This window comes from Mustela lutreola, chromosome X, assembly GCF_030435805.1.
Source record: "Mustela lutreola isolate mMusLut2 chromosome X, mMusLut2.pri, whole genome shotgun sequence".
Classification (NCBI taxonomy): domain Eukaryota; kingdom Metazoa; phylum Chordata; class Mammalia; order Carnivora; family Mustelidae; genus Mustela; species Mustela lutreola.
The window spans coordinates 6,412,472-6,426,806 of record NC_081308.1 but is presented as its reverse complement, the minus strand read 5'-3'; the positions used below and the strand labels follow the sequence as shown (position 1 = coordinate 6,426,806).

General features: G+C 50.0%; 1 protein-coding gene across 3 annotated transcripts in view; it reads right to left on the bottom strand.

The window, feature by feature from the left end:
- The window catches only part of SHROOM2 (shroom family member 2), a 133,217-nt gene that overhangs the window by 57,431 nt on the left and 61,451 nt on the right, over positions 1 to 14,335 (bottom strand). For 2 of the 3 annotated variants that reach the window (XM_059158298.1, XM_059158299.1), the window contains exon 2: positions 12,273 to 12,424. The exons of the other annotated variant lie outside the window; for it this stretch is intronic. In XM_059158298.1, coding sequence (XP_059014281.1) covers positions 12,273 to 12,424 — 152 coding nt within the window. The remainder of the gene's footprint in view (positions 1 to 12,272; positions 12,425 to 14,335) is intronic. 3 annotated transcript variants of the gene reach the window in all.

Below are 14,335 nucleotides of genomic sequence, written 5' to 3'. Positions count from 1 at the left end.
ACACCGCAGAAGTAAAGGGACTGAAAACCAAACTGTACCTCATAGAGTTCCTCAGAATCCTCGTAAGAAAGGTTCTGGCCTTGTGAATTTCATTTTCAGATGTCTTTTTTTGTGCTACCATATCCACAATTTCTTTCATCTTCTTTTATAGTTAATTAATGAAGGAAAGAAACTAGATGGAGAATGGAGGCAAAGGGAAACAAATAAAAAAAAAAAAGGCCAGGAAAGGAAAATGCCTTGTCTTCTCTGGCAACATCTTCCAACCCTGCAACTGGCAAGACTGGGGTACGGGCTGGCTTACTGGGGTAGCAGTGTTCCAAGCATAAGCATGTTTTCTCTTTTTTAAAAGGATAATCCACACAGATGCAAATCTATTTCAAGAAGACATAGTCAGCAGTTGTAGTATGAATTAAGGGCTTTAAAAAAGAAAGGAACAGGGGCACCTGGGTGGCTCAGTTGGTTAAGCATCTGCCTTCAGCTCAGGTAATGATTCTCAGGGTCCTGGGATCAAGTCCTGCATTGGGCTCCTTGTTGAGCGGGGAGCCTGCTTCTCCCTCTGCCTCTGCCCCTTCCCCCTGCTCGTGCTCGTTCTCTCTCACGTGCAAATAAAATGTTAAGAAATTTTTTAAAAAAAGATTTCATTTATTTATTTGACAGAGATCACAAGAGGCAGAGAGACAGGTAGAGAGAGAGGAAGGGAAGCAGGCTCCCAGCTGAGCAGAGAGCCTGATGTGAGGCTCGATCCCAGGACCCCGGGATCATGACCTGAGCCAAAGGCAGAGGCTTTAACCCACTGAGCCACCCAGGCTTCCAAAAAATTTTTTTGAAAAAGAACAAATGAGGGGTGCCTGGTGGCTCAGTCTACTTTTGATCTCTCTGTCAAATAAATAAACAAAATCTTTAAAAAAATTAAAAAGAACAAATGATAACACAGTGATGAGGTTACACCTATCCGCTATAAACAAGGATCTCACGGATACTGGACACAGTGATGTTTTCCTAAAACACAGGCGCTTGCAGCAGGTCCTCTGAACATCCTAGGGCATAATGAACGTATTTAGCAAGGTTCCAGCTCCTTCCTGCTTGTCAGCCCCTCTCCTGGTTCAAACTTGTTGATAAGAGAAAGGAGGACCTTGGGCACCCATGTGTGCATCAGTCCCAACCCTGGGCGGATGCTAGACAGGAAGGCTCTGGGGACCGAGCGCTCTGGCGCCACCCAGTGTGCACATACAGTCACTGCGCCTCTGGCTCCGCTTCAACCAGACCCAGTGGCAACAGAACTGCAAGTGGATTGAAGATCCTCCTTTTTGCTGGATCGTGGGGTTTCTTTTCACACAGGTGGCTTTATTTATTTATTTATTTATTTTTAAGATTTCACTTTTTTCTTTGACGGAGAGAGGAGTGAGCGAGCACAAGCAGGCTCCCCGCTGAGCAGGGAGCCCGACACGGGGCTCCATCCCAGGACCTGGAGATCATGACCTGAGCCGAAGGTGGACGCTTTGCCGACAGAGCAAGCCACCCCGGTCCGGCGCCCCTCGGGTGGCTTTATTATTTTTTTTTAATATTTAAAACAAATTTTTTTTTATCTTTAATAAAATAATAAAAAAATAAAATAATAAAATAATTGTTTATTTATTTGACAGAGATCACAAGTAGGCAGGCAGAGAGAGAGACAGAGATCACAAGTAGGCAGAGAGGCAGGCAGGCAGGTGGAGAGAGAGAGAGAGAGGACGAAGCAGGCTCTCCGCAGAGCAGAGAGCCTGACACGGGCTTGATCCCAGGACCCTAGGATCATGACCTGAGCCAAAGGCAGAGGCTTTAACCACTGAGCCACCCAAGCGCCCCTATTGTTGCTGTGTGGCAGGGACAGTTCTGGCCTTGGAATGAGCCACGAGTGGCGGACAGGCACGCAGCTCACTGGAGCCACGAAGGCCTGTGCAGCTTAGCTTGTCCCAGTGGCACTCGAGGTCCTGCTTCTGTGCAGGGTGGCGCGGGCAGGGGTGCCCCAGACAAAGACCAACAATGCCACACACTGTGCATTGAGCCCCACAATACCAGGACTACCAGAAATGGGGTTCAGTCTAGAGGCACCCCAGACTACGGTCATCCCAGTGTACACGGAAGAAATCCTTTCTATTCAAAGGGCTACTGACATTTGTAATCCTTACGGTGTACGCTTACTGTAGAAAACATGGAACACGGGGCGCCTGGGGGGCTTACTTGGTGAAGCATCTGCCTTCGGTTTCAGGTCATGATCCTGGGGTCCTGAGATGGAGCCCTGCATTGGGATCCCTGCTCAGCGGGGAGTCTGCTTCTCCCTCTGCCTCTGCCCCCTGCTTGTGCACTCTCTGTCTCTTGCTCTATCTCAAATAAATAAATCTTAAAGAAAAGAAAATATGGAACATTTAAAAATGAAGAAGGCACTGAGAAGACCAGAGGAAAGTGGGCCACAACCTACAGAAGACCACAGGCGCCGTGTGCGCATTCTGCCCCATCTCCTTTTAGACGACCTGGGGAATGCTGCAGACAGCAGGTCCGTTCCTTCTGCAGCCCGCCGGCTTCTGTGCACTCCCCCAGGCCGCTGTCCCTCTTCCAAAATGTAATCTCTCTTCCGTGCTTAATATTCCTTTGATATACATACTGAAAAGCCACAGTACTGACCATGAATATTTTCTGGTACTCTAGACAAAATTATTCACCCTAATGACAATTCTCCTAATGCCTTTCCCACAAATTACAAAATACAAAATTTATGTTAATTTTTAAAATAATTTTATATGCTAGGTAGTCTCTGAGGGGATGTTGGAAGGATAGGATTTAGATCACAGATTTGAAAAATGCTATGCTATCCCTGAAAATTAAGAACAAATCTAGATATCAGAAATCCTTTTACAAAAAGGAAATATGAAGATAAATGCTTCAATAAAATGTTCATCATTGTCATAAAGAACAATATCCGCCCCGCACCCAAAAGAAAAGTCCCGTGAGTGCTGGGTAAGTTCCGTAATGAGAAGCCAACAGGTACTGCCGCACAAGACAAACGCAGTCTGTGCCTCGTCACCACAAGCTCCATCAGCCTGATGGGACCAGACCCATCGGTGGGGAGGCCAGGGGCCCCGGCTCTGGGTGCACACCGTGATGGGCCCGTGCACAGGGCGTGAGGGCTTTCAGGCAACACTGGGGTCGGGGAAGGCTCCTGGCGGGAGAAACGTCAACAGGGCTGTGTGGAAGCATCTCACAGAAAAGCATCAGGGGGCCTGGACTGGGAAACACCTGGGTTCCAGAGAAAGGGGGAGCTGGACAACGCGGCAAATGGTTCTCAGGGAGCCCGAGAGCGCAGGACTGGCCCTATGCAGACAGCCCCTGGAATTCAAGGAGGGGAGCGGGTCCAGGCCAGCAGAGGAGGTGGGGGTGGAGGGTGAGGGGTCTCTGCTGGAGAAGGGGTGAGTGCCAGCATCCTTCTTACTCCTTCCAAAAGAAACAAAGAAAAAGCACCAGTCTACAAACACAAAAGCAACCTTGCTCTGACCCCGCCACTTCCTGTCTCTGCCAAGCCTAGGGAAGGCCATGTCCTGACCAGCCTCTCCCTCTGCGGGTCTGTCTAGCTCCTGCCAGATCTCTGCAACTCGGCAACTCTGCTCCGGACAGCTCTTGCTCTCACTCCAGAATCTTCGACGGCTCCCAGTGGCTGCAGAAGGAAGCCCAAGCCCTCACATTCTCAGGCATCCAGCCAACCTGTCGTGTGGCATGTGCCCCCGGGCCAGCAGCATGGGCATCGGCTGGGCACAGCCTGGGTGGGCTGATGCGTTTGTGCTCACCTTCCTGGCACATTCAGATGCGGGCTCGGGCCCCATGCTCTCTGCCTCTGGCTCCCTTTCCCTGCGCTCCCTTGGGTGCCATCTCTTGAGGAGGCTCTGGTACAGCTGACGTGGGACCAGACTGGCGGCTCAGCCCTGGCTCAGCTTTCCAAGGACAGGCCAGAGCCCTCTGCTCTAGAAAGACTCTGCTGAGATCTGCTTCCATTCCTCTTGACGTCTTTTGGCTCAGCTCGTGCTCGAGCTTTCCCGGTCTGTGCCTATGAGCACACTCAGTGGCCGGCTACTTCCCGGAGGGCTGGACCTCATGCCGTGACCTTCACCTCTCCCTGGAGCACTTCTAACCCGCTGCGGAAGCACACACAGCACTCCATACCTGGCACACGGGTCCCCTCCCTGCCAGTGGTGCGACAACGTGACAGTGTCCTGGGGATGGCACGCTGGCTTACGTCTACTCTGGGGTACGGGGCAGACAGTCCCTGCTTTTAAACAGGGTGAGAATTCAGATAGAAATTCCTAGGGATCTAAGTAGTCGAAATGGACACCAGACATCAAAGCCACACTTCGCACAGAGGCCAGGCTCAGAAGTGGCCTTCCCACCGCATGAGAGCACCAGGGTTCCTGTCCCGAGGCCGGGGCGCCCCGCATCCTCACCCCCCCCACAAGGGCGAGTCCTCGTTTCTGGTTTGGCCTCTGGTGCTGTCCCTGCGTGTGTCCGCTCAAAACACCGTGTAGGAAGGTCACGCTGTGAACATAGCCAGAACGGGAACAAACCCAAATGACTGGCTTTTTCTAGTAACTTCTATCATCTTCACATCAATAAACCGATTCGTGTCAGAAAAGAGAAAAAAAGAAAGACGATCTCACCCGCCTATGTCCACTATGTCAACTGACGAACACACGAGTAAGCCCAACTCAGTGCTTTAAAAGGGCGCCAACCCAACTTCCTGGTTACGTTTCAAGAGAATAAATTTTTTTTGCCAAAGACACTCAGGACACTCAAATGTGCAGGCATTAATAAAACTGATTATAAACAACTCTCAGCATCAGCAACAGGGCTGAGGAGTCATATATAAAAGAAATGAAAATAAGTAAAACATTCTCCGCACATTATTAAATAATGAATAAATAAAACATTCTCTGCATATTATTAAAACATCTCTGCATAACCTATTAGAAACCCTCAAAGTTTTCACACTAAGTTTTATAAACATCACTTATGTGCTGTGCAATGAAAAAAATCTTAACTTTTTTACCACTCCCTCCTTGACTTAGAATATGAAATGTCTCATGTAAATGGAAATTCATGTGATCAAATCGCTCAGGCCATAAGCTGAGACTACATTTGAAGAGAAGCAATTCTTCTCTTTTTCTCCTGATTTTACTCAATAAAAACAACAATGGAAAAGAGCCCAAAGACGTCAGGGTATCTGTGCAGGTTAATTTCTGGGTCTGCTCTGTTTAACAAGAAATAGGCATGGAGCAAACAGTCATGAGTCCCAAAATGCTCGAAACAGAAGCTTTTCCCCGACACTACAGCCAACACCTGCAGACTGGCCTCTGAGAGTACAGGGTTCCAAGGACACCTGCCAACACCCCTACTAAGGCTCCCAGCCTGCAACAACACAGAGACACACACAGACACACACAGACACACACACAGAGGTTCTGTCCCAGGAAGAGCTCTCAGGAGGGGAAGGTAGGGCCGATACAACCTGCGGACGTGCTGGCCATCCCTGTGCTCCCGCGGCATGGCTGCAAGAAGCTGCTTCGAGGAACATCTGTGCTACCCCATGTCAGGGCCACGCACAGAGCCACCTGCTCCAGGACAGCTCCAAGCAGCCAGGAGCAGAGGGGGGCACGGCACAACACAGGCTTGCTGTGAAATTCGCTGCAACTGAGCGACTTCCAGAAAACAACGCATGTTCCAAGAAGTTTGCTCATGGCAAGCATGGCTGCACGCATGAGATCTGAAACCTCCTTCCTTCATGTATGGAATCATTCCACAGCCCCGCCAACCTGTACAACCACCCGCAGAGAACCTGCCTTAACCCTGGGCCTTAATCTGCTCCCAGATGCAAGCTTAGTGCAAGCTTAGTGGCCGTAATCAGAGTCACAGCTGGTGTCGGGCCGCCCACTAAGAGGCAGAAGAGTCCACAAAACCCTACTGATAACTCGGCCCTGGTCCGACTGCTCACGGCAGCTCTGAGTCTTGGCTGAGAGTCAGAGTAACGATGTGCCCGGCAGCCGGACTCCATTTCAAGCAAAACTAGGATTACCACAAGGATTGGAAAGAGAAGCCAAAAGGGCGATGGCAAGCTTTCCAAAATAACGAATGGCATGACATGGAAAAGAAACATTCCACAGGCTATTGGAAGTTCTCCGAGCTTGCGAGGAGCTGACCTGGGAAGCGAGGGGGATGGAGGACTGCCCGGCACTCGCTATGCCCAGCTTGCAGCCCCGCACTTTATCTAATCACACGGCAACAGCCCGCCCCCCCCCCCCCCCCCCCGCTCTGAGCGAGATGCTTGCCCTCCCCGACGCACTGCGTGCCCCGGACAGAGCCGCACACCTCTCCCACGGCGAAGGCCTGTCGCCTCGGCTACGGGGATCAGGGAAACGCCACCTGTGACCCAGTTTCCGGTCTCAGTTCACCTTCCCTAAGCACAATTGCTTAAGCCCCTGGTGCTGCCCAGCAAGAGCGCCCGGGGCTGTCTGTGCAGACGCCCGCAGGGGACCCCTGCAGAGCCGCCGGTCAGCCCTTGCAGCGCGGGCCCTGGGCAGATGACAACCGTGCGCACACACATGGGAAAAGGTTCCCGTCTCCGTGCCACACCTTCCTGCGAGCAGCACTTCTGGGCCGAGTAGGACCACAGAGGGCCTGGGAGGGAAGGACGTCCCGTTCGGGCTGTCCTCAGGGTCCTGCAGTCCTTCTGCTCCCCCACCCCTGCCCCGGGCAGGTGACCCCGTCGCGCCTCCACATCTGACAGGTGGCATACACCGCCTGGGCATGTGTGCACCTGTGGGGGATCCCATTTACAGCCCTTTGTTTGTAGCCAACACCACTCGGGCAGAAGGGAAGCGCTCGCTCTCATCTGTCTGGGAAAGAAATGTCACCAGGGACGCAGATAGAGATCTGCGCACGGCTCTGGCTCCGACGCGACACCATCCCAGCCCCGGCTTCCCATCGGCACCGCCCGTGCCCCCTGAAACAGGAGGCCACCGCTTTGTCCCACTGGCCCACGGCGATGCCTTCCTGGCTGCTGGGTCCCCTGATCGCCTCACACACTGAAATAAAGCCAACCGAGGAGGAAAAGAGAGCCAGCAGTGGGGCACCTGGGGGGCGCGGGCGCCTGGGCGTCCGACTTGCGGTTTCCGCTCAGGTCATGGTCCTGGGGCTGTGGCATCAGGCCCCGTGTCAGGCTCTGAGTCTGCTTGGGATGCCGCTCTCCCTCTCCCCCTGCCCGAGTCACGAAAATAAATAACTCTAAAAAAAAAAAAAAAAAAAAAAAAAAAAAAAAGGCCTGGATGGCTCCACTGGTTCAGCGTCAGAGTCTTGAGCTCCGGATCCTGAGTTCAAGCCTCACGCTGGGCTCCATGTGGGTGCAGACCCTACTTAACACAAAAACAAAACAAAAATACCCCCCAAAACTCTGGGTCAGCATTTGACACGGAGGTTCACACTCCCGTCCCCGTAACCTCCCAGAAGCACCAAATCCGTGCTGGCCACTGTCGGTCTTTATCACAAATGCCGCCCTTTCTCAGGGCACCTGGGGAAGCGGCAGATAGTAGCAGAATGAAGTCAAAAGACAGCCGGAGAAGCTCACTGGTCATTCGGCCACACTCCTCGGGAGGGCGACACAGGGCACTTGTGCGTTTGAAGTTTGGTCTAGGAATAATTTACAGGGTGCCTTTTTATAAACGAGCCACTTTTTTTTCCTTTTTTTTTTTTTTTTGAACAGTACACGATCTCTTTTGGAGTGCTAAATCGAATGCTAGACCAGGCTGACGGATGTGTGGGACAGATGCGTGCTCGGCGGCTGCCCGCGGACGGGCAAAGAGGAGAATGGTGGGGTTTAGGCACAGATTTAATTTGAGAGAAGAATACGTGTTACCCATTTCAGAGAAATTATTTTTATTATTTTTAAGATTTTATTTATTTGATAGAGACACAGTGAAAGAGGGAACACAAGCAGGGGGAGTGGGAGAAGGAGAGGCAGATTCCCCACTGAGCAGGGAGCCTGATGGGGGGTCTCGATCCCAGGACCCTGGGATCATGACCTGAGCTGAAGGCAGATGCTGAACGACCGAACCACCCAGGTGCCCCAGAGAAATTATTTTTAAAAGTACATTGAGGCCTCTGTAATAAGGAAAATCTAGAAACTTAGTGTGAGGTTTCACACTTACTTTGCACCTGCAGGATTTTATAGCAGTAATTCACCATGTACTGGGTGAGAGCTGCGGGCCCTAATATTAACTAATTAACCGGGTTAGAAAATTTCATTCATGTTTCTCAACACAGCACCATTTTGCACTTTTTTCTATTAGGCAAATGTAATATGCACATAGAGTATTAAAAATTAATCCAGGGGCGCGTGGGTGGCTCAGTCAGTTAAGCACCTGCCTTCGGCTCAGGTCATGATCCCAGGGTCCTGGGATCGAGCCCCACACTGGGCTCCTTACTCTGCGGGGAGTCTGCTTTTCTCTCTCCTTTTGCCGCTGCTCCCCCTGCTTGTGTTCCTTTTCTCGTTGTGTCTGTCAAATAAATATATAAAATCTTAAAAATAAACAAACACCATTTCACACTTTTTTCTACTAAGCAAAAGTAATACCCACATAGAGAATTACAAATGAATCCAGGGACGCTTGTGGGGCTCAGTCGGTTAAGCATCTGCCTCCAGCTCAGGGTCCTGGGATGGTGACCTCAATAGGGCTCCATTGCTCAGTGGGGAGTCTGCTTCTCCCTTTTCCTCTGCTTGCCCTTCTCACTCATACTCTCTCTCAAATAAATAAAATCTTTTAAAAAATCCAAAGATGGGGTGCCTGGGTGGCTCAGTGGGTTAAAGCCTCTGCCTTCAGCTCAGGTCATGATCTCAGGGTCCTGGGATCGAGCCCTGCATCGGGCTCTCTGCTCGGCAGGGAGCCTGCTTCCTCCCTCTCTCTCTGCCTGCCTCTCTGCCTACTTGTGATCTCTGTCTGTCAAATAAATAAATAAAATCTTTTAAAAAAAAAAATCCAAAGTTATTTTTAAAAATTCCACAATAACCTGTTTTCAAACTGATACAGTGCTTTGTGTCAAATACATTTAAAAAACCCAACATAAATAAAAGTATGTTTGCAAAAAAATAAAAGTTAACACAGTGCTTGGTTTGCTTTTATATCTTGTTATATGCATATTGTTTAAACCATGAATTCCCATCTAAACCAGATAATTATTCTGTGCAGCCCTGATTTAAAGAAAACTGGATATGGGCACCTGGGGGGCTCAGTCAGTTCAGCATCTGCCTCTGGCTCAGGTCATGACCTCGGGTCGGGGTCCTGACACTGAACTCTACGCCCTGCTCAGTGGTTAGTCTGCTTCTGCCTCTGCTCCTCTCCCCTCTCGTGCTGCCTTTCTCAAATAAATGAATAGGAGCCTGGGTGGCTCAGTTGTTGAAGTGTCTGCCTTCGGCTCAGGTCATGATTCCAGCATCCTGGGATCAAGTCCCACACATGGGGCTCCCTGCTCAGCGGGGAGCCTGCTTCTCCCTCTGTGATCTCTCTCACTGTTGCTCCCTCACAAATAAATAAATTAAATCTTAAAAAAAAAAAAAAAAAAAAAAAAAAAAGAACTAAATAAATGAAGAATAAAAACTTAGCCTGAGAGACTACTGTAGCCGGCACGCAAACACCCACCCTTTCCAGGGTCATTCTTTTTGTCTTGATCACAGAGTAATACATAAATGCCCTTTGGGGCTTGGCCTGGAACAGAACACGATGCCACATCTGACGGTTTTCTGGGGACCAGACCTCCTGCTGACTTCTAGGAACATAGGCACACAGAACCCCAAAGGCTCCTACTCTTTAAAAATGCAACAAGCTCAATGGTTGTTATTGTTATAGAAGTAATATGCTACTTTAAGTTACACTTAAAAAAATGTTTAAGATGCTAAGTTTTATGCTATACATATCGTACCACAATATTTAAAAAAAAAAATTAAAACTGTAGGAATGGGCAGCGCCTGGGTGGCTCAGGCAGCTCCGAGGCTGACTGTTGACTTCTGTCTGAGGTCATGGTCTCAGGGTCCTGGGATCGAGCCCCGTATGGGGCTCTCCACTCGGCAGGGAGTCTTGTTCGGGATTCTTTCTCATGCTCTGCCGCGCACCCCACCCTCACTTGCTCTAAGAAATACGTAAATCTTTTAAAAACACCTGGAGGAATAGGACATACACGGTTCTCTGACTGCTTGTATGCACTGCGCGCAGCTGGACCCTGTGGGGCACCTTCCGTGTCAGCAAATGCTGATGGCACTCGTAATAGTAGCATTTTACACAGCGGATGGTCTCCCATTCACGTAATTTCCCTTTGCTGAGTATCTGGGATCCCAGAAACGCCTTCTGAAACACGCTGCGAAAGCCCCCACCAGAAAGCCTGTCTAATCCGCATTCTAACAGGCAGTATATCAGGTCTGTGCTTGGTCCCCGCAATCTCACCATCTCACAGGCCTGGCTACTCTACTCTCTGCCCGCTCGACAGTCAAGTAAAGCTGCAGATTTGCAGGGGAGACAACGGACGGCAACCCCAGGCATCCTAGGGGCCGGTGAGGAGGCCCAGAGATCGTGGATAGCGCCAAGCTCACCTCTGTGGACCAAGCTTCCGCTCCCACCGTCATCACTGCGCTGTCTCCCGCAGCGTGCCTCGAGAACACACACCCTGCCTTAGTAAGGTCACTAACACGACCCCAGACGAGTCACTTACAACATAACAGCATCTCTCCTCTACCTCATCCTCTCCAAACGGCTCCCAAACTGCTCCCTTATTTTTCTGACTTACAAAGAAGACAGCCTGTACCACTTAGAAATGAGATCGCAAATTCAGTGTGGCAACGGATTAAGAGTTTTGTTTTTTCTTCCTTGTTTTTGAGCCTCCTCCTTCGATATGGTTTGAGTCCAAAAAAAAAAAAAAAAAAAAAAAAAAAGTCCTTTGGGAACAGGGCTTCAAGTTGGTATTAAAAACTGAAGTAAATGCCTGAGTCCATTTAGTTTTGAAAAAATTTATAGGCAAGAGGCGCCTGGATGGCTCAGTCGGTTAAGTGTCCGCCTTTGGCTTAGGTCATGATCCCGGGATCCCAGGATCGAGTCCTGTGCCAGGCTCCCTGCTCTGTAGGAGCCTGGTTCTCCTTCTCCCTCTGCCTGCCGCTCCCTCTTGTGCACGCTCTCTCTCTCTGTCAAATAAATAAGTAAATCTTAAAAAAATATATTTACAGCCAAGCTTAGAAAGACTGCACTAATTCTGCTAAAATTAAAAAAATAAAAAATGAATAAGGGGAGGGTGCAGGGGGGCATGCAAACACTGTACTAGGAATTAGCCAACTCAGAAAATGCAAGATGAGGAAATAATTCTTTATGAAGACCACAAATCCCAAGTTACGGGGGTCCAGGAGTCCTGCTGGAGCTCCCATGTCTGAAAGCATCATGTTCCTAATTCAGCTTTTCCACCCTCTTTTTTATTTTTTTAAGAAAGATTATCAAGTTTTTCTTTTTTTAAGACTTTATTTGACAAAGAGAGACACAGCGAGAGAGAGGGAACACAAGCAGAGGGAATGGGAGAAGGAGAAGCAGGCCTCCCGCTGAGCAGGCAGCCTGACGTAGGGCTCGAACCCAGGACCCTGGGATCATGACCTGAGCCGAAGGCAGATGCTTAACAACTGAGCCACCCCGGCGCCCCGCTTTTCCACCCTCTTCAAGTCCTGCAAACTTCTCTCGCCATCTGATTTGTAGGAACAGGCAGCTTGTTCACCCCCAAGACCTCAGCCCAGCGCTGGAAACTCCCTCTGTGCGCAGTCAGGCTTTATTTTAGCATAAAAAAAGAAAATGCAGCAGCCTGCCACCTTGTGGAAACGACAGGAACAACACTTCGTCTGGAACACAGGCGTAGTGCACTGCTGCTCTACTTCTTTTAGAAGAAAAGATCAAAGCCTTCAAAATTCACTTCATAAATCAGATGAACAATCCCTAAGAATACAAGAAGGCATATTTTGAGATTCTGACGCTGGATTCATCCTTGGCCAAGAGATGTAATTCTATGTGTACACACAGACACACATACCACACACACACACACACAGACACACATACACACACGCAATCAAGCCCACGCTGGGACTGCGTGTGGGGATACAGACAGGCCATATGGGCTGCATAGGCTGTATCTTCACCCACTCTGTCTGTAAAGATGGCATGAGGCGCAGGTCTTACCTTTTCACTACGAGCTTCAGGGTTTTGTGGGAGCCCTTCACCAGGCAAATCGCCTCCTGTCTAAAGCCCGAGAGATCGATGTCGTTGATGCCGACGATCTCGTCCCCCGCCAGCAGCTTGTCCACCGCCGCCGCTTTACTTCCTTCTTCAATCTGCGGCAGAGAAGCACGTCTCGTGAGCTTCCAAATGTGCAAACCCAGTGCTCAGAACTCAGCCAGAAACGACACAGAGGCGATGCGGGGGGCCCACAGGATCTATGATGGGCTTTGGGATCAGCTCGGACCCCTCCTGGGCCCTGATGCTGCACTGATTCCTACCTGGGGAAGAAGGGACACACCCCTCACCCGGGGCTACCATTCGCAGGGGGAACGGGAAAGAGCCCTCGTGCTCAGGAACACTCACAGCCTGGAACCGCAGACCCAGAGACACAGGTTCGGCCCCTGGATCTCTTCTATCCAAGCAGAAAGGGTGGATCGTTTTCATTACTTATTATTTCTCGTACATGAATCCCACACCTAGATTTCTGTAACTGCTTGAGAAAGAACTGAAAAACCACAAAGCTCCCCCATATAAATATACAAGTAAACTTAGTATATTCAGAGAACTGTGCAAGCACCGTGTCCCATTTTAGAACACTTCCCTATGCCTAGAAGAAACCTGGCAGCCGTGGGCAGTCACTTCCTGAGCCCTTTTGGCCCTGGCACCCACCAACTTACTACCTATCTCTATGCATGTGCCTGTACAGACAACTCATATAAAAAGAGTCCTACAGGGCGCCTGGGTGGCTCAGTCGGTTAAGCGTCAGCCTTCGGCTCAGGTCAAAAGTCCTGGGATCGAGTCCTGTGTGGTTCTCTGAGCTCTGCAGCGAGTCTGCTTCTCCCTCTGAGCCACCCTCCTTGCCCTTCATGCTGGCTCACTGTCTCTTGCAGAAATAAATTAAAGAATAAAAAAGACTCCCCCGACACGTGGTATTTGTGCCTGGCTTCTTTCACTCAACAGAGAGCATCAGGGCTCATCCACGTGCTAGCCGCGGTCAGGACTTGACTCCGTTCTGTGGCTGAACGACAGACATCCCTTCCCACGGATTGCCACGTCTGACTTATCTGTTCGTCAGCAGCTGGACACTGCAGTTTTTCCTTTCTGGCTGTTATGTTGCTGCGAACAGGGTGCTCGAGCTTCTGGGTGAGCATGTGTCGTCACTTCCCGTGGGTCTACACGCAGGAATGAAGCCGCTGGCTCCTAGGGCGCATGTGGCGAGCTCTGCAGGAGCGGTCAGGCCGTCCGCCTGCATCCAAACGTTCCAATTCCTCCACGTCCCTGCTAACACGTAGCCATCGACTACAGTCCTCATGAGATCATTTCACGCTCTGCATGACTCCGTGCTAAACAGGTATGCATGAACATGTAGTGACTCACGCAAAGCTTCAAGGTTGCCCATTTGAGAACTTTAATCCTGAGAAATCAGAATTTTCCTTTTTTTTCAAAGATTTCATTTATTTATTTGATAGAGAGAATGAGCACAAGCAGGGGGAGAAACAGGCAGAAGAAGAGGGAGAAGCAGGCTTCCCGCTGAGCAGAGAGCCTGATGTGGGGCTCGATCCCAGGACCGTGGGACCATGACCTGAGCCAAAGGCAGACACGTAACGACTGAGCCACCCAGGCACTCCAACCCTGGCTTTTCCTATACAGTAATCATCAACTCAGCAACAACAAACCCAGCCCGCTTTCTGTACTAGCACTTAGCCAACTAGGGCCCATGAGCTAAACCCAGCCAGTTGCCTTTTTTTTCCCCCCAGTAAATAAAATTTTACTGGAATACCACCACACCCACTTGTTTATCTACTGTGACAGGACAGAATTGAGTGTTTTGGCCCACAAAGCCTAAAGTATTTACTACTTGGCTTGTTAAAAAAAAAAGAGAGAAGTTTGCCAACCCCGGTTTTAGACCAAAAAACTATTCTCTTTACAAACTGCTATGAAAACTAGTGAAGACAGTTCATGGTTACGAGCCTATCTGTGTACAGCCCGACAGCTCACTGGTCGACTGCTGGCCACACCTAAGC